The 24196-nt window shown below is 38.9% G+C and overlaps 5 protein-coding genes across 5 annotated transcripts; 2 read left to right on the forward strand and 3 right to left on the reverse strand.

Annotated features, from left to right (window-relative positions):
- Positions 1-361: 361 nt before the first annotated feature.
- Positions 362-3252, reverse strand: GCK72_021220 (uncharacterized protein; the record flags this gene model as incomplete). The annotated part of the gene is made up of 3 exons (XM_053734115.1): positions 362-1259; positions 2209-3120; positions 3173-3252. The coding sequence occupies 3 exons, from the start codon at positions 3250-3252 to the stop codon at positions 362-364; spliced, it is 1890 nt and encodes a 629-aa protein (XP_053583028.1).
- A 475-nt stretch (positions 3253-3727) lies between these two features.
- Positions 3728-8254, reverse strand: GCK72_021221 (uncharacterized protein; the record flags this gene model as incomplete). Its single annotated transcript, XM_053734116.1, has 7 exons — positions 3728-4628; positions 4679-4758; positions 5610-6522; positions 6575-6754; positions 6803-6903; positions 7243-8110; positions 8163-8254. 7 exons carry the CDS (start codon positions 8252-8254, stop codon positions 3728-3730), a joined length of 3135 nt encoding a protein of 1044 aa, XP_053583029.1.
- Positions 8255-8988: 734 nt separating this feature from the next.
- On the forward strand, positions 8989-9988 carry GCK72_021222 (uncharacterized protein; the record flags this gene model as incomplete). Its single annotated transcript, XM_003096311.2, has 2 exons — positions 8989-9065; positions 9118-9988. 2 exons carry the CDS (start codon positions 8989-8991, stop codon positions 9986-9988), a joined length of 948 nt encoding a protein of 315 aa, XP_003096359.2.
- A 369-nt stretch (positions 9989-10357) lies between these two features.
- GCK72_021223 (uncharacterized protein) lies at positions 10358-11476 on the forward strand (the record flags this gene model as incomplete). The annotated part of the gene is made up of 3 exons (XM_003094188.2): positions 10358-10437; positions 10490-11393; positions 11444-11476. The coding sequence occupies 3 exons, from the start codon at positions 10358-10360 to the stop codon at positions 11474-11476; spliced, it is 1017 nt and encodes a 338-aa protein (XP_003094236.2).
- A 1856-nt stretch (positions 11477-13332) lies between these two features.
- On the reverse strand, positions 13333-18787 carry GCK72_021224 (uncharacterized protein; the record flags this gene model as incomplete). The annotated part of the gene is made up of 5 exons (XM_053734117.1): positions 13333-13569; positions 14317-14950; positions 15056-15156; positions 15210-15371; positions 18200-18787. 5 exons carry the CDS (start codon positions 18785-18787, stop codon positions 13333-13335), a joined length of 1722 nt encoding a protein of 573 aa, XP_053583030.1.
- Between the last annotated feature and the right edge of the window lie 5409 nt (positions 18788-24196).

Here is a 24196-nt window from a genome sequence, read left to right on the forward strand (position 1 = left end):
CTCGATAGGGAAGAGAGGGTACAAATGAGATAAAGAATCAATATTTGAGTCGATCGGGAGAGACCGCAACGCACGACCGCGACGCGACTGGAGTGTGCTCTGGGAAGACAAACACTCTTAGAAAGACGACCTGCACATCTAACTCTTGTCGTGAAAAGGTAGATCCCGTATGTAGTGTTCATATGTCCAAAAAAGTTCTTAAAGCGGTTCGGGCATTTGCCAGAGTTCTCATGATACGCAAAAAGTCTGGTTAGAGAAACTTTATTCCATCGAAAAAAAATGAAAAAGATAATTAAGAGAAACACAATTTGATATCAATGATGTGATTTAGAATAACAATTTTAGAATAAAAGAAACGAAATCACGGCCAAATGTAGAAGTCGGTGAACATCATGTCAAACTTGTTTTCAAATGTGATTGTGGCTTTCTTCCCATCTGCTCTTTCGATATCATATCCACCAGAAAACGTTTTCAAAGAAGTGTCTAGCTGTTTTGAATAACGGAACGTTCTTTCTTGATCTCTTGGAAAAGCGTTCAGTATTTCCGGAAGGCACGTTTCATCGAAACTTTCAAATATGCGAAATTTCAGATGTTCTAGTCGAGAGTTGTGTTTACTGTGAAACCAACTTGTAAGAAATTGGTTCAAATCTCTAAGTCTCAATGTGACTCTTAACAATTCCACCTTGAGTGCGTTTGTGACTAGAAGGTCATCAAGAGTGAATCTCGAGAACTGGTGAGTGTTAATGAACAAATAGTTCAAATTAGTCTTCAGAAATGTCTGAAACTCTGTCCTGTTCTCATATGGAATTTTGAACAATTCAACTTTCGCAGTAACTGGCGAGAGGATTTCCAGAGTTTTCTTTGCTAATCTGTCACCACAGCTCTCTTCAATCAATAAACTTGGAAGCTGAGTCAAAATAGCAAAAGCATCGCATACATCAAACTGTGGAGTTCCTTCGACACTAATTTTCGTCAGCGATTCATAGTTCGTCACATCTAGAACCCGCTCCAACCATTGAGATGCTGACAACCCGGTGTTTTCGTTAGTAAAAGCTCTGTTTCGAAGCCTCGCATCGGCCAAATCCGGTGCGTTCTCTTTGTAGAAATATAGGCTCAGTTCCACGTTGTACCACGTTGCAAAACAAAGACTAATGTCAAGGTGATCGCTCTTTACTTTCAGATATGTGTTACGGGGAGATATTTTGCGAAGGCTTTTTGAGAGGTTATTGGCTCTTTTGGAAAGAAGCGAGACGGCAATTCTGGAATGATTGAATATGAAGGTGAGAACGAAAAAGTAAGAGCAAAAATTACATTTCAATAGGTTCCATTTCTTGAAAAACTGAAATCAGTGCAAGCCATGGAAGGCGTAAGAGAGGGAACGGAGTCGTCATCCTGGTAGAGGAGAGAGGGTACAAATAAATGAGGAAATCAATGGCTGCTGGTGTCAAGGAGAGACCGCACCGCTCCGCGCGACCGCGACGCAGCAAAAGTGTGCTTTGGGAAGACAAACATCTTTAGGAACCTCACCTGCACATCTAACTCTCTTCCAACTAGTGTCTTCACTACTGTCCCTGGAGATGTTTGTCTTCCCATCGGACACTCCAGCCGCAGGAATGGCCCAAGCATCGATTGTTGAATGACAGACCGCACCGCTTGCGCAGTTGAAGTACGCTCTAGGGAATTCAAACATTTCATTGGAAAGACCAAGTACAATGACAGAGAAATAACGTAGTTCGGCCGCCAATGATTAATTTTATTGGTGTCGATGTATTATAGTTTTGTTTCGACATGTACAACACATCGAACTTCTGTTTACTCCATTCCGCTACTGATACTTTTCTTTAATCAGACCTTCGCTTTGATACAATCAACATTTTTAGCTGAGCCATATATGCAAATGCGGTAGGGTTATTTTCAATTAGTTTCTCATATATAGCTTCAAAACGACCTAAATACGTTTTTTGCAGCCGCCTTGCCAAGTCGGGTCTTGACAAGTATGGTATAATGACGTTTCCTCCTCTTTAGTCAGATCTGATTTCTGCCAGTTCTGATCAGGGCGGTTCTCATTGAGGGTGGCACCGATGGAAACTTGTATGGATGAACTCAATACTGCAGAGAGGCGATAGACCGCTCGATATATGAATTTTATTATTAAAAAACGTCCCATAGAAAAGGGGGACCTGGGAAAAAGATAAAAAACAAAATCACATCCTAACATAAAACTCTACAAATGTTATTCTGGTCATAGCTCTAACTTCCAAAGTTGCTTGTGTCCCATCCAGTCGCATCACATCCATCCCTCCAGTCACAACCTTCTCTCGGCACCGAGAATTCTCATATACTCGGAACGTTCTCGTTGTAGTGGGTGGCATCTCGATAACATTGAGTCCCTTCAGAAGGACATCTGTACTCACCTCTTCCACAGTTATGAATTTCAAATGTTCCAACCGGGGATTAGACTTGTTTTTCATCCACGACATAAAAAAACGGTTGAGATCTTTCACACTGATCATGACACCAAAGAGATGTAGATGCACAGCATTGCAAATGAGAAGGTCATCTAGAGATAGTCGCAATCGGGTTGGGTCCCGGGGAGTCATCAACTTGATTGTGATGCTATTCATGTTCAACATGAGAACTTTTTGAAATTGTTCGAGGTTTTCCATCCGGTTTTGAAACACATCAATATTTGAGGTCACTTTTGAAAGAATTTCAAACATTTTGTGAACAAAACCTTCGTTACAGTCCTGTGTGATAAGGATTTGTTCGATGTTTGGGAGTGTCGCAAGAATCGGAAGTGCATGGAATGATTCTGTTTCGCAGAACTTCAATTCTTGGATTGATGCACAGTTGGTAACATCCATAATCCGTTGAATGCATTCAGCCCTCGAAAGCCCTAAATTGCGCCATTTAACTATCTTGTTGTTGACCAAAACCCCTATAAAATCCGAAAGATTTTCAGGGATGAGACGTAAAAATAGCTGTAGTCTTTTGTCATCACCCAGGACTATGTCAAGAACGAGAGAGTGATTGACAGTCATTATATCGATAGAAGTTACTGATAGACCACGAGTTTTTGACATTAATCTTGCTCGATTAGAGAGGAGAGAGAACGCGATTCTGGAAAATAGTTTGTTAGTAAACGCGAATATTAGGTTGAAAACGAACTTACACATCAATAGGCTCCATTTGTTGAAAAACAGGAATCAGTGACAGGCTTGGAAGGCGTAAGAGAGGGAACGGAGTCGTCATCTCGGTAGGGGGAGAAAGGACATGAATGAGGTGAGGAATCAATGCCTATCGGCAATAGACCGTAACGCACGACCGCGACGCGGCTGAAGTGCCCTCCGGGAAGACAAACATGTATAGGGAGACCACCTGCACATCTAATTCTCTTTGTGAGAAGGTGAAACTCGTATGTTTGCTGGCCCGAAAATAGACAACCTGAAGATCTCTAGACCACTCCCATTTCAGAAAATTCAAAAATTAATTTAAAGTGTTTGCTGCACGGTTAAAGTCCATAGTTTAATAGAATTTGCCTGTTCGAAAAATGATTCTTAAAATGAATAGTATGAGAATTCGCCAGAGTCCTTATAATATGCAAAAATTCAAATTCAAGAAACTTCATTTTATCGAAAAAAAACTTTTAAAAAGATAATTAAGAGAAACACAATTCGAAAGCAATGATGTCATTAAGAATAACAAATTCACAATAAAGGAAACGAAATTACGGCAAAATATAGATATTGGTGTACATCATGTTGAACTTGATTTCAAAGGTGATTATGGCTTTCCTTCCATCTGCTCTTTCGATATCATGTCCTCCACGAAACGTTTTTGAAGGAGTGTCTAGAGGTTTTGAATAAAAGAACCTTCTCTTTTGGTCTCTTGGAAATGGAACAGCATTCAGTATTTCAGGAAGAGACCAATCATTGAAAACTTCAATGCGCAATGTCAGATGTTCTAGTCGAGAATCGCATTTGCTTTGAAACCAACTTGTGAAAAATCGGTTCAGATCTCTGGCAGTCATCCTGACTCCTCGCAATTCCACCTTAAGTGCGTTTGTGACTAGAAGGTCATCAAGAGTGAATCTCGAGAACTGGTGAGTGTTAATAAACAAATAGTTCAAATTAGTCTTCAGAAATTTCTGAAACTCTTCTCTGTTCTTATATGGAATTTTGAACAATTCAACTTTCGCAGTAACTGGCGAGAGGATTTCCAGAGCTTTTTTTGCAAAACTGTCATCACAGTTGTCCATGATACGTAAACTTGGAAGCTTAGTCAAAGTAGCAAAAGCATCGCATACATCAAACTGTGGAGTTCCTTCGACACTAATTTTCATCAGCGATTCGTTATTCATCACATCTAGAACCCGCTCCAACCATTGTGATGCTGACAATCCCATGTTTCCGTGAGTGAAAGCTCTGTTTCGAAACCTCGCATCGGCCAAATCCGGTGCGTTCTCTTTGTAGAAATATAGGCTCAATTCCACGTTGTACCACGTTGCAAAACAAAAACTAATGTCAAGGTGATCGCTTTTTCCTTTCAGATCTATGTTACGGGGAGATAATTTGCGAAGTATTTTCGAGAGGTTATTTGCTCTTTTGGAAAGTAGCGAGAATGCAATTCTGGAATGATTAAGCATGAAGGATAGGACAAAAGAAAGAGGAAAACTTACACTTCAACTGGTTGCATGTGCTTGAAAACTGAATAAGGGCAAGCATTGGAAGACGTAAGAGAGGGAACGGAGTCGACATCCTGGTATAGGAGAAAGGGTACAAATGCGATGAAGAATCAATGACTGGTCGGGAATGTTGGGGGAGACCACAACGCACGACCGCGACGCGGCTGAAGTGGCCGCTGGGAAGACAGATGAATGAGGAATCAATGCCTGAGGAGATCGGGGGAGACCGCACCGCACGACCGCGACGTGAAATGTGCTCTGAGAAGACAAACAAGTAGAAGAAGACAACTGTCTGGCAGGGATGAACATAGTTAAGTTATGTATTCTGCCAGGAAATTTTCGGACTGTAAGATGAAAACATCGATGAGCACCAACAAACATCAATTTTTAAGTGTGATTGAATGACTCTGTGTACTTTTTAGAGAATGTATTTGTGTTGTATAAAAACTACGCCGAAATTCGTTATCACTGATAACAAGAAAACATTTTTCTCAAATTTGTCATTTTCAAAACTAACTTCCGACTTCTTTTTTCGGAAAGTTTACTTCCGCACAGAGCGTTCTAGTATCTTGACGTGTTTTCAGTGCAACTGCTTTTGTGCGGGGGCAGTTGAATGTCAGCGCCTGTGTCAAACAATTTTCTGAAAAAATAGGTTTTTTTTGAAGCCTGACTTTGCCTTGTCTTTTGAGTATGCTTTAATGACGATTACTCATCCCTTGTTCACCTTTGATCCGGGAGCTTCTTATTCAGTTATGATGGAAACTTGGCTGGATTAACTCAATTCTGCAGACAAAGACAGTGAAGGAGGGGATAGAGCGGGGGCAAGTGGAAATATAAATTTTATTATTAAAATAGAAAACTCATAGAAAAAGGACCTGGGAAATATAAGAAATGATCAAATTGCACAAAGAATTCACATCCAAACATAAAAGTCTAAAATTGTTGTTCCAGCCTTCGCTTCAATTGCCACAGTTGCTCGTGTCCCATCCGATCTCATTACATCCAACCCTCCAGTCACAACTTTTTCTCGGCACCGAGAATTAGTATGGTCCGAGACTCGGAATGTTCTCGTTGTAGTTTGAGGCATCTCGAGAGCATTGAGTCCCTTCAGGAGGACATCTGGACTCACCTCTTCTAAAGTCAGGAATTTTAGATGTTCCAACCGGGGATTAGACTTTTTTCTCATCCACAACTTGAAAAAACGGTTGAGAGTTTTCACACTGATCATGACATCATAAAGATGTAGATGTACAGCATTGGAAATGAGAAGGTCATCTAAAGATAGTCGAACACGGGTTGGGTCCCTAAGATTCATAGCATAGATTGTGATGCTATTCATGTTTAGCATGAGAACTTTTTGAAATTGTTCAAGGTTTCTGAACCAGTCTTGACACATATCAATATTCGAGGTCACTTTCGAGAGCATTTCCAACATTTTGTGAACAAAAACTTCGTTACAGTCACGCGAGATATAGATTTGTTCGATATGTGGTAGTGTCGCTAGAATAGGAAGTTCATCAAATGAATCTGTTTCGTAGAATTTCAATTCTTGAATTGATTCACAATTGGTTACATCCAGAATCCGATGAACGCATTCAGTCGTCGAAAGCCCCAAAGTGCGCCATATAACTGTCTTGTTGTCAACAGAAACTACCACAAATTCCTTATAATTCTCAGGTATGAGACATAAAAGTATTTGTAGTTTTTTGTCATCACTCAGGACTATGTCAAGATCGAGAGAGTGATTGATAGCCGCTATATTGATAGAAGTTACTGATAGACCACAAGAAGTTTTTGATAAAATTCTCGCTCGGTTAGAGAGGAGAGATAAAGCGATTCTGAAAAAAAAGTTAGTTGGTAAATGAGATTATAGATTTAAAACCAACTTACACATCAATAAGTTTCATTTGTTGGAAAACAGGAATCAGTGCATGTTTTGGAAGACGTAAGAGAGGGAACGGAGTCGTCATCTTGGTAGGAGGGAGAGGGCATGAATGAGATGAGGAATCAATGTCTGGTGGTGTTGGGGCGAGACCGCACCGCACGACCGCGACGCGAGTGAACTGCGATCTGGGAAGACAAACATCTTCATGGAGACAATGTAGGGGTGCGAGATACCTGCACAGTTGACTGTGGGATCGATGTCTGGTGGAATCGGAGGAGACCGCATCGCTCGACCGCAACGCGAGTGAAGAGCGTTGTTTGCAAACTTTCGAAAACTCCAAGAGAAAAGATCATGAAATGTGCGAAAATTAGTTTTTTTTGCTGAAGAAAAGGCTATTTTCTGTCCTTTTAGATCATTTTTAGTTTGATTTCTGCTATATGTACTCTCCCTAACCTCCACAGTTATGGAATGATAAAAGTCGAAGGAAAATTCGTTATCCGGAAGTCGGAAACGGAATTCTGGCTTGAACTGTGCCCATTTTACCAACATTTGGTGGAAACTATTGGTCGATGTCTTTATTCAGTAAAAATAGCGTCAAAAAACTTAAATTGAGATTTTTGCATGACAGACATATAATAAAAGCTTGAACAGTGCAAATAGATTACGAACGAACATAAAAGTTAACAAAATTGAGTCCAAACTTGATTGTTCCAATCTTTCCATCGATTCTTTTGATATCAAATCCCGCGATTTTGTCGGAATAACCAATATTACTGGATCTGGATGAACTCCCATTAAGGACTTTAACCGCATCCAGTCCACTGAGTATAGCGTCTTCAAAGACGTCTTCGTATAGCAGAACTGTCAGATATTCCAGTCGTGGATTACACTCGTTTCTCTTCCACATTTTGAAAAATTCGTTTAGTTCTTTTTGAGTTAACGTCAGACCTCTCAAGAAGAATTTTACGGCATTTGAGGTGATAAGGTCACTCAGATTTAAGGAAAAAGGAGAACCACGAACATGGATCTCCATAGAATCAATTTCTTGACTCAAGATTTTCCGGAGCTCTTTGGGATCTTTGAATGAGTCTTTTGAAATGTAGAACGAAATGTTTGAAGTGATTGGCAGAAGAGTTTCCACAACTTGCTTTGTAAAACTATCGGTACTGACTGGGTAGAGAATCAGCTTACCAATTCTTCGACAATGTTCAGAAAATATCGAGAAGAAATCATCAAACTCCGGTGGTTTATGGAGCATCACAGTCTCGAATTTTTCACAGTTAGACACATCGAACATCCGTTTAGTCCATTCAACCACTGTAAATCCAATGTTGGTCCAAGCAGTTGCAGTTGCTTCGCTCTGAAGTGTCACTGAATCCTTTTCCTTCCGATAGCATAATCTAACTGTTGGATGTCTCATAAAATAAAGAATGATCTCCATAGACGAAGCATGTTGATTCAGTACGAAATATTTAGGAGGAATAAATTTGAGACACTTTGCAACACTTCTGGCTCGTTTGGAGACGTGACAGAATGCGAGTCTGGAATTTTTAACTGGGTAAAAATGGATCGGAAAAAAGAGAAAAAACTCACATTTCGTGCATTGAATAACGGTGCCCCATGTGTTGAAAAACAAGTATCAATGCAAGTCTTGGAAGGTGTAGGAGAGGGAACGGAGTCGTCATCCTGGTAGGGGAGAGAAGGTACAAATGAGATGAAGAATCAATGTATGGTCGGGAGACTTTGTGGACGCAACGCACGACCGCGACGCGGCAGAAGTGCCTGCTGGAAAAACAAACAAGTGGAAGAAGACAACCGTCTGCATAGCATCTACAACTGAGATGCATGTAGCAGTGCAGTGTGGAAGTAAAATTTTCGGAAAAGGAAGTCGGACGCTTATTTTAAAAATGACAAATTTGAGGATAATTTTTTTAGTCATCACTGAAAACTAATGTTGGCGTTTTTTTTTCATACAAAATTTCATCAAAAACCACCAGGCGAAATTTCCGTCGAAAATTCAAAAATTTTCTAAACATTTTACACGGAATTCGTAAGCCGGGAGTCGTCGGAATCTGTATATAACGATCACAAATGAAATTCAATATAATTGGATCCAAATTTGATAGTCGAAAAGGCGTTTGGGTTACTGTATCTTTCATTTTGTGCATACACCGAGTCTGCAAACACCTAGCACCGAATTTTACAAAATTAATCTCAAAAAATAGGTTTCTGGGACAAAAAATTACCCCCAGTAGAAATGCCAATTATCGGTCCAACATACCAAGACCACGTTATTTCTCGGTCCTCGCAATGGAATGTTTGATTTCCCTAGAGCATACTTCAGCCGCGTCGCGGTCAAGCGGTGCGGTCTGTCATTCTTTCAAAATTGATTCTTGTTCCTATCTCATTCTTTATTAAGATGACTCCTCTCCCTCTCTTTCGCCTACCGAGACTTGCACAGATTACTGTTTTTCAATGCATGCAAGGCATTGAAATGTGAGTACTTACTTATTTTAACATTGATTTCTTAAACAAAACAAAATTCCAGACTCGCATTCTGTCACGTCTCCAAACGAACCAGGAGTGTTGCAAAGTGTCTCAAATTGATTTCTCCCAAATATTTCGTACTGAAGCAACATGCTTCGTTCATGGAGATCATACTTAATTTCATCAAGCGTCCAACAGTTAGATTATGCTATTCGAAGGAAAATAATTCAGTGACTCTTCATACCGGAAAAACTACTTGGACCAATATTGGATTTTCAGTGGCGGAATGGACAAAACGGATGTTCGATGTGTCAAACTGTGATAAATTCGAGACTGTGATGCTCCATAAACCACCGGAATTAGACGATTTCTTCTCGATATTCTCAGATCACGCGAGAATTGAAAATCTGATTCTTTTGTCAGGCTTTATCAATAGTTCTGTCAATCAAGTTGTAGAAACTCTTAGGCCAATCACTTCAAGCATCGAGTTCTTCTTTTCAAAAAACTCATTCAATGCATCCGAAGATCTCCGGAAAATTTTGATTCAAGAAATTGATTCTATGGAGATTCATATCCGTGGTCATCCCTCTTATTTCAATCTGAGTGACCTTCTCACCTCAAATGCCGTAAAGCTCGTATTGAGAGGTGTGACATTGACTCCCAAGGAGTTAAACGAGTTTTTCAAGATGTGGAAGAGAACCGAGTGTAATTCCCGTCTGGAATATCTGACAGTTCTACTATACGACGTAAATTTTGAAGACGCTATACTCAGTGGACTGGATTCGGTTAGAGTCCCTGAAGGGAGTCTCCTCAGATACAGTAATAGTGGGTATTCTGACAATATCGGGGGATTTGATATCAAAAGAATCGATGGAAAGATTGGAACTATCAAATTTGGACTCAATTTTGTTAACTTTTATGTTTGGTCATAATCTATTTGCACATATGTATATTCTATGTTTTTAGGAATGCAAAAATCTTAATTTAAATCTTTTGACGCTATTTTTTACAGAATAAAGTTTGGTAATCACTTTTTTTAATTCGGTCGGACTGGTCTAATAATTTGACTCGCACATGAACTATTCCGAACATATAATTGCATCGAGAGAACTTTCCGATCGCCGTGCGAAAATATGAGAAATTGTCTAAAATTATCTCTGCCGATGCTATGCTTGTCTTCTTCTACTTGTTTATTTTCCCAGAGCACACTTCTGCCGCGTCGCGGTCGTGCGATGCGGTTTCCACCCAGTACCACCAGTCATTGATTCTTAATTCATTTGTCCCCTTTCTCCTCTTTTGAGATGACGACTCCGTTTCCCCTCTTACGTCTTCCAAGACTTGTACTGATTCCTGTTCTCCAACAAATGGAACCGATTGATATGTTAGTTAATTTTCCATCTAATATTCGCGTTTACATAATAATTTTTTTCTAGAATCGCTTTATCTCTCCTCTCCAATCGAGCAAGACTCCTGACGAAAACCGCTGGTCTATCAGTAACTTCAATCAGTATTTTGGCTAAAAATCGCATTCTCAATATTGACATGGTCCAGAGGGATGGTAAAAATATACTTATCTCTCTCATGTCTCAAAATCATACGGAATTTGTGATAGTTTTTGTCGACTACTATACACCTGTATGGCGCATTTTGGGGCTTTCGACGGCTGAATGCATTCATCGGATTCTGGATGTAACCAATTGTGAATCAATTCAAAAATTGAAATTCTGCGAAGCAGTATCATTCGATGCACTTCCGATTCCTGCGACACTTCCACATATTAAACAAATCTATATCTCGCGTGACTGTAACGAAGTTTTTGTTCACAAAATGTTGGAAATGCTCTCGAAAGTGACCTCGAATATTATTATGTGGCAAGACCGGTTCGCAAACCTTGAACAATTTCAAAAAGTTCTTATGTTGAACATGTATAGCATCACAATCAATGTTATGAATATTAGGGACCCAACCCGTGTTCGACTATCTCTAGATGACCTTCTCATTTGCAATGCTGTACATCTACATCTTTATGATGTCATAATTAGTGTGAAAACTCTCAACCGCTTTTTCAAGTTGTGGATGAGAAAAAAGTCTAATCCCCGGTTGGAACATTTCATACTCATTACTTCGGAAGAGGTGAGTCCAGATGTCCTCCTGAAGGGACTCAATGCTATTGAGATGCCACAAACTACAACAAGAACATTCCGAGCCTCGGACTATCCAAATTCTCGATGCCAAGAAAAGGTTGTGACTGGAGGGATGGATGTGATGCGATCGGATGGGACACGAGCAACTTTGGAAATTAAAGCGATGCCTGGAATAAGTGTTGTTGAGTTTTATGTTTGGATGAGAATTTTTGTGCACATTTATTAATCCTATCTTTTTTCCAGGCCCTATTTTTCTATGGGACGTTTTTAAAATAATAAATTACCTATTCACATCTTCCACCGCTCTATCGCTTCTTTCACTGTCTTTGTCTTTCGGGCTTTTTCGTTTCCGACTTTCGTTTTGAAAAGTTTATCTCCGATTTCCGCCTTCCGACTTGGCTTTTAGAAAATTGTGTGCTCTGGGAAAACAATTTTTCGAGGAGTGCCAACAAACTTCAATTATTTAATAAATGTTTAAACTAAAGTTGCATGAAAGTGAAAATTTCTTATCAGAAAGTCGGAAGTAGACTTGTTTGCAAACTTTGAAAAACTCCAAGAGAAAAGATCATAAAATTCCAGAAAATTCGTGGGAAATTAGTTTTTGGCTCAAGAAACGTCTATTTTCCGTCCTTTCTAAACCCCACATTTATGGAATGACGGAAGTCGGAATTCTAAGCAAATCTGGTTTTTTTCGGTGTAGATGAAAATAAGAATATGGCAAGAACCTGATTTTTTTGGTGGAAAAATGTTATATAACATTTTCCAGAAAGCTTCTAGAGACATCAAAACTGTTGGAAAGTCGGGAGAATACAGTCTCTCTCGTTTCCAGTTGCTCGCTGTTGCTCTGTTGCTCTAGTTGCTCTGTTCTCATTGGCTCTTTTCTCGGCTCTTTTCGTGATTTTTGATCTTCGTATTGAAAGTCTATGGTTTCATAAGAATATAAATAGAGTTTGAATTTAAAAAAATCTCTTTATTGACGCGTTTCTGGAGGCTTGGCGCAATTTCTGAGGGCTGGATTTCAAAATAATCTTGTTTTCATCAGACATGCAAAATTTCAGGTTTCACCCCGGTCCGGATTTGAATTTTTTGTATTTTAAGTTTTTTTCACTAGAATCAAAGGAAAATGTTCCACATTTTTTCTCTAATATATGTACATATAATCTTCTAAAAGTATATGTATATTCCTGAAATCTACAAAAATCAAGAAGTTTTTTTCCAAAAAGAAAAAAATGAAAATTTAAAAAGAAGTGGGATTTTTTCAGTCTTCACTTTTTACGCTTTTTAGTGATCGTGGTTTTTTCCAAGCTGATATTTTTTCGACTCCGGACGTTTTGAAACTCTAGGCTTCCCTCCCATTCTTGTCTCACATCTTATTCCCATCAATAAATATATTCCTGAGTCCAATTTTACATACAATTTTACGTATGTGTACTTCCGCTAATCGCCTTTTTCATTTCGATTTCGAATATGAAGAAACGCCTGTGCATTGATGACGACAAAAATGATCATAAAATATCAAATTTTCAAATAGCAAACAAGCAATATAGTGTGCGCCCACGGAAGAGACACAGAACATTTAATGAAGCGATTAATGACTTCAACCAATGATAAGAGCGCTCTACATATAAGCGGTATGACGGTGTTGAATTTTATAATTCACGACATGGCGTTTAGATTATTTTGCTCCTTTTATTTTTTTCTTCCAAAAACTTTATTCACTTGTTTTTCAATTTCAATAGGAATCACAATGAGCAAAAAGAGATTGTTGAAATGCAGTACTAACCAATTATTTTTTATACATAATTGTCGGCGGAAAAGTCTTTAATATTTAGATTTTTTTGGTGCCAACTGCTACCGTAACCCTAATGATTGCTTCAATAGTATACTAGATTAATAGACTATCAGGATTCCGTTTCTAGAATAAGGATTAGCTAAAAATTGATACAAATTGAAATAAAAAATAGGTGAAGAGTGTCATTTTGAGTTTACTATGATAGTTTAGTTGATTCAGATGTTAGAAATGAAATCCTCATGATCGTAATAACTATATTTTGCAAAAGTACTGTAGATAGTTGCTCAAAGCTCCGCCCACTTTTCGTTTCTGCTACTACTAAAGTATTCCACTATATTCCCTAACCCTCAATTTCCATGATTCCCATTTCAGGAGGCATTTCAGTGCGGCAGAATGTCACGGACTGAAATGGGAGGTATAAAACAGAAAGATATTGGTTCATATTCGGAATGCGGAATGCCCATGTGCCGGTCTCATCTTGATCGAAATCCGGCCATTGTTCATTTTGGTTGTTGCTGTCGGAGAAGAAATTGAAGCGAATTTTGAACTTGTTCAAACGGGTTGAGTTTAGAATATTCTAGAAGATGGGAGGGTTATGGTAAAGTTTTTTATTAGTTTTTAGTTTTGGTAGTATCAGCGCCATCTTAACTGTAACGGGAGCAATCCTTCATTACGATAGGTACTACCCCTTAACCTCTATTCAAAACTGCGTCATGTCTGAAACCGCCCAAAATAAAACTTGTCAGATCAGAACCACCCACACCTAGGTCTTATAGCTGTATTATAACATTTTTTAGTAGGTTCTGATTAGTATCAGTTTTATTTCGGTCGGTTCTGAATCGGGAGCAATTCTGTCTAAATTTCTTGAATACCTACAGTAATACTTTTTCGATTTGAGACCCATAGCGCCGTTTGGTCCTCCTTAATAGTAAGCCCCTCATGATACAGTATCTCCGCTAAAAAGCGTCCTAACTGTAAGGCGAGCAAACCCTCATTTTGAAAAGTATTACTTCTATCTTAACCTTTATTCAAAACTGCATCCGAACTAGAACCGCCCGAAAAGAAACAGGTCAAATCAGAACCACCCACACCTAGGTCTTATAGCTGTATTATAATGATTAAGCATCTTTTAGTCGGTTCCGATTAGTACCAGTTCTAATTCGGTCGGTTCTGAATCGGGAGTAGCTTCTGAACACTGTCGTTAGCTATTCCTCAATTGTGAGTCCCCGACGATTGCGCGATACAGTATCCCTTCGAAAAAGGGTGACGTGTGTTTCCTTATCAAATACACTTTCCCTTTTCATAACCCTGCTTTATGTTCTACCTCTTTTAAATAAAACAAGTCATCCATCGAAATGCATTCCACCAGAATCTCCACATTCACCAAGTTCCCAAACGAAATTTCTGGTAGCGGAGTAGAAATTATTAGCGAATTGATGACCAAGTTCTCTAGATTGTTCCATTGCTCCAATTTCATCACTTCGTCAATGCCGATTTGTAGTCCGGAGCTTACGGAGGCTTGAATGTTCAAAGTTTTGAGAGTTGGTGGATTGATGAATTGGAGGACAGAGAGGACTTCATATTGACTGGAAACTTCTAGTTCTAAGGCTTCAACTTTTAATAATTGGTCCCTAGATTTCAAATGGTCTTTAAACATCTCCATGAAACTAGGATCTTTTGAAAAATTGAGACGAGCGGTTTTAATGACATCCTGTTGATTTCTGAGCATTATTTCAAAGTCGTTCATGAACACCAATCGATAATCCTGTGGGATATACTGTTGTCCAATCGAACATCCGAACCCATATTTTTCATAAATAATCTGCTTGGAGTCATCGTAAGCCACCCGAATCTTCCCATGTTCTTTGAGAGATATATTCATTTTTTGAATTTCTGGGTCCTCACGAATGAAGTCTACGCGATTGCGGATGGTGCGGGACACTTTTCGGAGTGACTGGCTGAAAAATAGTTGGTGGTAGATTACTGTAGATAAACCCCGCCCATGTTTTAAAAGATATTACTGTAGCCCTAAGCTCCGCCCCATTCTTATCAACACCACTCACATGTCAACACCACCAACATACTTCAAAACGTTTCTCATGATAACGTAGTTTCCAAACACTCCGGAAACGGAATCGCTTGTTGATGGCATTTGGGGAACAATCTGAAAATAATATTTTTTGAAAATATTTTCTGAAAATAACTGAGGTGCCCTACATTTGGTGGTGAGATGAGATGAACACGGGAGAATGAGATTTTGTGAGAGTTCGGGTAGTGAGAGACTCCGAGGGGTTGATGGTGGAGGCTCTCAAGGGCGTCTTGTTGTAGATGGTCGTAGTAAATGGTGACGGTGTCGAAGGTTGGTTGCTGGATGAGAATCTGGAATGAAAGTGTTGAAGAAAGAACTGAAAAGGCATATTTTTGTTATTTGAGGGAACATTTTTGTTTTGAGATGATGTTCTAAACATTTTTCGGAAAAAAACTTTGGGTTTTGACTATAAAAACTTCGAAATACCAAGTTTCTGAAATTCTGTAACCCAAATTCAAAAAACAAGAAAGATCTGAAATCGTGGTACCTTTTCAGAACCGCTGAATTTCTTTTGCTCGCTGAAGGTTTTCACTCAAAGAAGGGTACCACAAAAATATGTCACACAAAAATTTTTATTCTGTTATACTCACTATCAGACTTATCACCGGTCGGGACTGCTCGTTTTGAAAAAAAATGATTCGAACCAAAATTTGACATTTTTTGGAAATAAGTCTAGTTTTTAACTAAACGTTTAGAATTTAATCAAAAGTTGAGTATCTATTGTAATTCAAGAACTTTTACTCTGAAATTTCAAAAAAAATTCAAAAAATGCTGTCAAATAATAGGTTCTTATTTTGAATCAGGACCGAGAGAAAGTTCAGCCTGTCTCGGCCCGTCGATCCAGCCCAGCCCGGTTTTTTTTCACAAAATCTGGCTATACTGTGTTTTCAAGACACTTGGAGGATACTACTCTTTTTTGTTTTATCTAATTTAATTTTTTGACACAAAGAAAAAAAAAATCAATAGTTAACACTTGAGACCTGATCAAGCCCCTCACGAGGCGAAAGACCAGGTAGGGGTGGGGGAACAATGTATAAATAGAGGATCATAATGGCAAGATGGGGTTGGGGAAAGATAAATTTAAAACCGAATATTGTGGATAAAATGGAATGGGGCGAGTGGGGGGCGATATAACACATTGGAGGAGAGAAAGCTCATAGTTATAACCGATTAATGGATTGTTCAAGAAGGGAGATGAATTTACTGGGTGGGAGAAATTCGGGGCAATTAGATGTGATGGAATTCCAGATGGGGACTGTGGAAGAGAAAAAGTCATTAACTTGGGGCCTAATACAAATGAGTGTCATGGGGCGTCTGTTAGAGTTGGACAGTCTGACATATGCCTGGATTTCAGGGAAAAAAGTAGCGCCGCAAATGATTTTATAAAGTAGAACTAATTGTGATTTAAGCCGACGGTGACGGAGGGAGTATAAGTCAAGAATCTCGAGACGATTTAAATAGGAGGTATAGTGTATGTTACACCTCTGAAGAACTTTTCTGGTAAACGAACGAAGAGGTTTTTCAAGTTTATGAGAGAGGATGCTAGAGGGAGACGGAGAGTAAACAGGAGAGCAATATTCAAGAACTGGAAGGACATAGGTGTTGAATAAGTGCTTGTACAGAGGAAGAGATTGAGATCGGAATGACTTGAGTAGTTGGCTGCAGCGTAGGATAGCTAATGAAGAAGTTTTGGCGATATGGCTATCAAATTTCAAGTGTGAATCTGTTAACAATCCTAAATCCCGTACTGCTGAAGATTCGGTGATGGGGATGGAGTCTATGTTATAAAGATGACCCGGGTTTTTGGAACCGAGCCGTAGAAGGGTAGTTTTAGTATGAGCAAGAGGAAGAGAGTTGGAGGAGGCCCATTTGGATACAGTATCGATACCAGTTTGCAAAAGAATAGGGTCGTGAGAATAGAGCTTGATATCATCCGCAAAAGCTGCAAAGTGTAAGCTGGGAGGAAGAGAAAGCAGGAGATCGTTTATAAAGATTAGAAAGAGGAGAGGGCCGGCTACTGTACCTTGTGGAACTCCAGAGGGTATGGGGGAAACTTTACTATTCAAAGAACCATTAACCATGACGGAGAAAGTACGATCCTTCAGGAAGGATTTGAACCAGGAAACGTATTGGGTGGGGATACCAAAACTGTAGAGTTTCTTGAGTAAGAGAGTGTGGTTTACCTTGTCAAATGCTTTCCGAAAATCGAAAAAAACTACGTCAACAGTCTGGTGATCTTTAAGAATCCTTTTGTAGTTGGACGTAGAGTAAACCAGAGAACTGGGGCAAGAACGACGAGGAAGGAACCCGTGCTGGTGAACGCTAAACTGGTGACCTACGTCCAATCTGATTTGACGGCAGATTATTCTTTCAAAAAGGCGTGCAAAGGGATCTGTTAGACTTATGGGACGGTAATTTTGAGGTGCGGAGGGATTACCTTTCTTGAAGACGGGTATAATAGTGGCGTGCAACCAGGCTTTGGGGACAATTGAAGATTTAAATGACTCAGAAAATATTATGGAGAGGGGTAAGGCAAGAGTAGTGATTAAGGCAAGAGTAGTGATAAGGCAAGAGTAGTGGGTAAGGCAAGAGTAGTGATTAGGCAAGAGTAGTGAGTAAGGCAAGAGTAGTGGGTAAGGCAAGAGTAGTGAGTAAGGCAAGAGTAGTGAGTAAGGCAAGAGTAGTGGGTAAGGCAAGAGTAGTGGGTAAGGCAAGAGTAGTGTCTGTTCTATCTGTTCTTCTGTTAATCTTATCTGTTCTTCTGTTAATGCTAGCCTGGTAACTTTTTATGTAAATGTCTGTCTGTTTCAGGATGTCCAGGTGTTTGACCCGATACATGTTTGAGCGTAATGTTGGCTGCATCTGTTTCCATATCCCTAAATTTCCTGTTTGTCCACACAACTTCTACCTTACTTTATTGATTTGTCTGTTTTTGTGCGTCCAGATTGGAAAATCTGATGTTTGTTCGGTGGAATGCATGTTTGTTCATTGATTCCCGCTCCCTGTAGAATGGAATTCCTCCCAATCGGAGTTGAGCGCTATGCGGTTTTTGAAATGATGGAAGACAGAAGTGGGAATCCCGCTCAACCCTGCTCCAAACATTTCCAAAGCTTTGTACCTCCTTCAACGCCTCCAAATCCATCACCGAAAAAGAATGCAGAGCAACATTCATCTCCAATCCATTCTTCTCCTTCCATGCATCCAACTCCAATACATTTCTCAAATCCACAATACCCTTCAAAGACAAATCCACCGTTTTCAAAGTTTCAGAGTCGAGATACTGTAGAACTGACGTCAGTTGCTCAACATTCTTTATTTCAAGATTGATATTTTTGACCTTTAACTTGTCTTTCCGGGTTTTTATGACATTTTGAATGCTGGTATAAACACGGTCAATCTGCTCCTCTGACTCCTGGAATCCGATATGGAGCTCTTGGAGTTCCGGCTCACTTTCATCCAAGATAGCTGCCAAATCCTCCCGAAGTACTGTCACGAAGTCGGTGTCCTCCAAGAATGCTTGAAAATTCTTCTTTTTGCACAGAACAGTCGTATTTGATTCCTCTTGCTGGTACTGAATTTTGATGGGTCCCGAAGATAAGCAGAAGAAATTAAGCCAGAGGCAAATGATGTCGGCGTGAAGGGTTACTGATATTTCTTTGATGGAAGCTTTTTGGTGAGAAGACAGAGGTTGAGGGAAGAATGGCATGATTCTGGAATTAGATTTAACTAAAAACTACAGTTTTTTGAGAAAAATTTATTTGAAATTTTCATTCAAATTTTAGACTCCGCCCACCAATACAACATCTGACCTCCAAAAGTGTGTATTGGTCATTTCTATTTCTTTTTTGGAGGCGGAGCATAGAAATTGAAAGAAAATTTCGAAGAAAAGGGGAGTTCGAAACTTACAATAATTCACAAGCGGTATAATTAGTAAGATTGTCACTAATGTATCTGGAAAAAAGAATAGGTTGTGTAAAGGAATATTGTGAAAAGCAAAAAAAGTTGAAAGTGGATGTGGACGGCAAAGGAATGGTCTCCTCCTCCGAATACTATTGATAAGGCGAGGAAGAAAGTAAGAAAATAAATGATAACAAAATGTTACGGTAATATTATGCCTAAAGAGAATGAGTGACGTGAATAGAAACAGTAATTCAGAAGATATAAGCAGAAAGGGAAAAACAAGAGTAACATGAAAGTTCTATACCTGATTTATTAGGTTGATGCATAAGTTTCTTTCTTTTTTTGGGTAATTTTTGGTATGAAATTTCCTGAAGACTAATAGCTCACATAATAAGGAACATTGCTGGTTAGTACCTATAACTGATTGTGATTATACCTGTGACTTGACGTCTACCATCCGCCTAATCTCAGCCGGAGGCACGTCAAAACACTTGAGGAACCCTTTTTTGGTACCATTTTTCGTCTCCATTTTTTTCCTAGAAAATGTTGACAAGAATAGGTGAGCTATTCAGAATTAAAACAAGCAAGAAAAGTTATTTATAAAAAGCAAATAAAGACATTCCAACTGAGCAACGCTAGTTCAGTGCCCGCCTCTGAAGAAAGGTGAAGATCAGCAATTTAGGGATGTGCGCGTATTTTCGATATTTCTTTAACTGTAGATAGCGAAATTGGCGGAAATGTTAGTTATTGGGTAAAGTAGACATTGATGTTTCTAAATTTACTTGGTTTCCAATATTCACATCATTTGTCCTTTTTCGCAAGAAGCCCGAAGTCAACATCATCAAAATCACTTAATTTTTGAGTTTGATGAGGCCTACCGCTCCTACCTTTAAAGCAATCCACTAGATATTTTGCACATTTTTAGATCAATGTGTGTACTATTGATTACTTACAATAAAATAATTCAGACTTATTTGTGAGCGTTCAGAAGAGACCTAGACTCCACTCAGGTCTAGTACACAAAATTTCTCGAAAGCGCAAAAATCATAAGAAATTTATCAGCCAAGTTTTATCACTTAATTTGATGGCCTTGTCATAAACTTTTTAAAGACATAATTTACTCATGTTATCCTCTAACTTTTAAAAATAGTTTGGTACAAATGTTCTCTCAAATATTTCTGTAATCTGTTTGAACCCAGCTGAACCATGGTTTTTCGTTGCTGTCGATCGTCTTATCACAACTTTTTTGTTTTCAACATTCCGACTGAAAACTAAAATGAGATAACAAGATCAAATCTTGTTCTATAAATTGCGCTCAATTTCTTATGAAGATTTTATCATTTCGATACCAATGCGACAAAAATCAAAAAACTTTCCAAAACAGGCATTTGGTTGGCGATCAAAAAAGCCATCGTTTTCACGAGCGGGCTGTCTAGGCACCAACTTGAAACATTATATGTTAGCCACTAAAGAGGTCATAAAAATGCAAAAAAGTTTGGGTTGAAAAACAACCTCATCGCTTAGAGACCGTTGGCCAAAGTCACACCTTCAAAAAAGAAAGAAACTTATGCATCAACCTAATATGTACGAGCAACATCGAGTTTTATCATAAATGACAACTCAAGAAATGTTTTTTCTGAATTTGTATATGTTTTATGTGTAATCAGTTGAAATTCAATGTTGTTCGTTAAAAAACTATACTTTTGGACAGGTTCAGATAGAAAGTGAACACCTAAGTGTTGAAGTTTTTTAAATCTTTAAAGCAATAAATCAAACATTAGAAAAGATTGCTAGATGATAAAACGGATGTGGTACTGTAATGTTATCTGACTTCTACGCAGCATTATTGATTTGGAATAAGTTTGTTGATAAGCGGTGATTCACAAACGAGAACGTAGTTGATTGAATACGTCACTGGTCGATGGTAATGCAAAATTTTTTTTTTTTTTGAAAAATAGAGAAAGTTCGGAGAAAAAAAACATAAGGTAATTGTACAAACCTAGAATAGTCTACAAGCTTTTATTAAGTGATGTCACCTTACTATCCAGATGTGTTTTGGAGATGTGGCTTGAATTATATATGAATGAAAAGATGAGAACGTGCTCTTTTCGAATATGTATTCAAATTTTGCCGAGCAATTTCGTGAAAGAAGTTATTCAGGTTTTTGTGACATTTCGTTACTAAATATAGAGATATTACACAAAAAGTAGGTTAAGCGATATTGAAATGAACCAACATGATTCAAAAGCCTGAAATACATCCGGATTATTCCCTTGTTAGACAGGTTGCAAGGACATTTTAACCTACTTTTAAGAAAACAACAATAAATTATCCGATAAGATTTGTAAATGATAAGGGGGTCTATTCAGTAGGCGTGTCACAGTCACCGATATTTTCAAAGGGAGGTTATCATTAGAGCGCACTTGCCGACTACCTTTGGCACCAATATTTTGAAAACGGCAACATTTTTGAGAAACTTCCAAAAGGTTTAGAATACTGTAGGTAATGTTTACAAAACTTATGGAGGCTACTGTAGCTTTACCATTAAAATTGTTATAAACTTTGAAGCATAGAGCAAACTCTGAAAAATGTGTCAAAAACCCATTGATTTCTTGTTGCTCACTCCTATTTCTTATCGCCGAACCGCCCGAGTCACACGTTCAAGCCCTTACTATCGCTTGCGGTATTTATTTATTTATTTTTTCTTTTCACGACAAAATGGCTATAAAAATTCACAGAAGACTTGAACATGTCCCTCACGAGACAGTTTCAAGTAAAAAAGAGGAAAAATCTATGTAATCAACAAATAAATAATGATGACATGGGGAAAGACAATTTGAATGACTAAAACGGGGGCGAGCAATGTTATGGAGATGAGATCAATGGGAAATAAAGGAAGTAGGCAATTGGAGGCAGGGACAGAGAATAAATTAAGAAACTGTTCGTTTAAACAACAGGAAAGGAGGAAGAAATATTAGAACCGGGTTATAGAGGAATCAAGTAGAATAGCAAATTGAGAGGGGGAAAGAAAAGTATTTACATTGTAGGTTATGGCATTCCAATACGGAATGGTGAAAGAGAAAAAGTTATCAGATAGGGGGGAGAGATAGATAAGAGCCATGGGCCTTCTGGGAGAATCAGACAGTCTGACAATGGTATTAAGGAAGGGGAAGTGAGATGCGCCAGCAATGAATTTGTAAAGTAGGAGTAATTGGGATTTGAGTCTGCGGTGTCTAATGGAGTGCATTGAGAGGAGTTCCAAGCGTTGAGAGTAAGAAGAGAAAGAGATGTTACAGCGCTGGAGCGTTATTCTAGAGTATACTCTAAGGGTGGATTCAAGAAGTCTAGAGAGATGAGATGTGGGGGACAAACAGAAAATAACAGAACAATACTCAAGGATAGGAAGAACGTAAGTTTTAAAAAGGAATGAGTAGAAAGCTGGATTATTTGACTTGAAAGATTTTAAGATCTGAGAGGAACGCAGTCGGGCTAGAGCCACTGTACGATTAATATGAGCCTGGAACTTGAGATCAGGTTCAACAAGCAGGCCAAGATCACGAACGGAGTTGGAGTCAGGAATGGGAGAACCAGCAATAAAAAACTGATGATGAGGGTTGAGTAAGCCGAAGCGAAGCAAACCTGTTTTGGAATGGGCAAGAGGAAGGAAATTGGATTCGGCCCAGTTGGAGACTAAATCAATGCCGGCTTGAAGACTGGAAGGAAGATGAGAGTAAATTTTAATATCATCAGCATAGGCAGCAACAAAAAGGTAAGGAATATCATTCAGACTGAGTAACAAATCATTGATGAACAAGATAAAGAGTAAAGGACCCGACACGGAACCTTGAGGAACTCCAGAGGAGATAAAAGAGGAAGAGGAATCAACGAAACTGTTAACCTTAACGGAAAAAGATCTAGAGGATAGAAAGTCCGAGAACCAGGCTACAATGGTAGAGGACAAGCCAAAAGAAGAAAGCTTTTTGAGAAGAAGACTATGGGGAACTTGATCAAAAGCTTTCTGGAAATCAAAGAAGACTACATCTAGAGATTTATGAGTTTTTAAGATGATTTTGTAATTGGTTATGACCTGAACTAAGGAGGAGGCACAAGACCTTTTAGCTAGGAAACCATGTTGATGGACAGAAAGTTTATGGGCAAAATCAAGCTTGATGCGGTTACAGATGATGCGCTCGAAAATTCTAGAAAATGGATCAGTGAGAGAAATTGGGCGGTAGTTGGGAAATTGGGCGGTATTTGGGAAATTGGGCGGTAGTTGGGAAATTGGGCGGTAGTTGGGAAATTGGGCGGTAGTTGGGAAATTGGGCGGTAGTTGGGAAATTGGGCGGTAGTTGGGAAATTGGGCGGTAGTTGGGAAATTGGGCGGTAGTTGGGAAATTGGGCGGTAGTTGGGAAATTGGGCGGTAGTTGGGAAATTGGGCGGTAGTTGTGAAATTGGGCGGTAGTTGAAGAAATTGGGCGGTAGTTGGTGACCACCTATTGTTTCACGCCCTTATCAAATAAATCACTAAACTAAAACATAAGTTGAGATTGATTACGAGACAAAGACATTTGTTAAAAAAAGTGACTAAACTTTAAAGAGGAAAACCTTGGTTTGTGTTTGTTCTGAGCGTTGAGAAGTACTATCACGCTGGGTCAACATCATAAATGCCGCAAAAATTAAATTGCTATAATTTTCGGCAGGAAAATATCTTAATTTCACAACAATGGCTCCTGTTTAGCTTGACATCAGCACAAATGACAATATAAAATGTTTCCAGAAGCAACGGCAAAAACACAATCCAAAATTGTGGGAACTTACTATTCAGAAGTTGCTTAAAGTTCGGCATGGTGACGAGGTGTCTTGTTGCGGAATTTTGATTTAAAGCAACTTTCTACCGTACTTTACCTTTTTGTTTTTTAGTTTTCAAAGTACGGTAGTAACGAGTCCACAAGCCAAACGTAGAGCGATAGGTCAGCCAACGACAAATAGGCAATACTGCTGCTTATCAGCTTTTATTATATACCCTCCTGGGATAGTGTGATAGAGTCTCAGAAAATATAATGAAGGTAAAACCCATGCTCTGATAAGAAACAACCCATTCTGGAAGAGAGGTTATAGAAACCTTTTTCCTATCATGCACCAGTTTGTTGCTCTTCAGGTTTTGTTATTCAGAACAACCAAAATTTTGTGTAAACATCGCCTATCTTGTTGGTG

The sequence above is a fragment of the Caenorhabditis remanei genome, chromosome V (genome assembly GCF_010183535.1).
Source record: "Caenorhabditis remanei strain PX506 chromosome V, whole genome shotgun sequence".
Classification (NCBI taxonomy): Eukaryota; Metazoa; Nematoda; class Chromadorea; order Rhabditida; family Rhabditidae; genus Caenorhabditis; species Caenorhabditis remanei.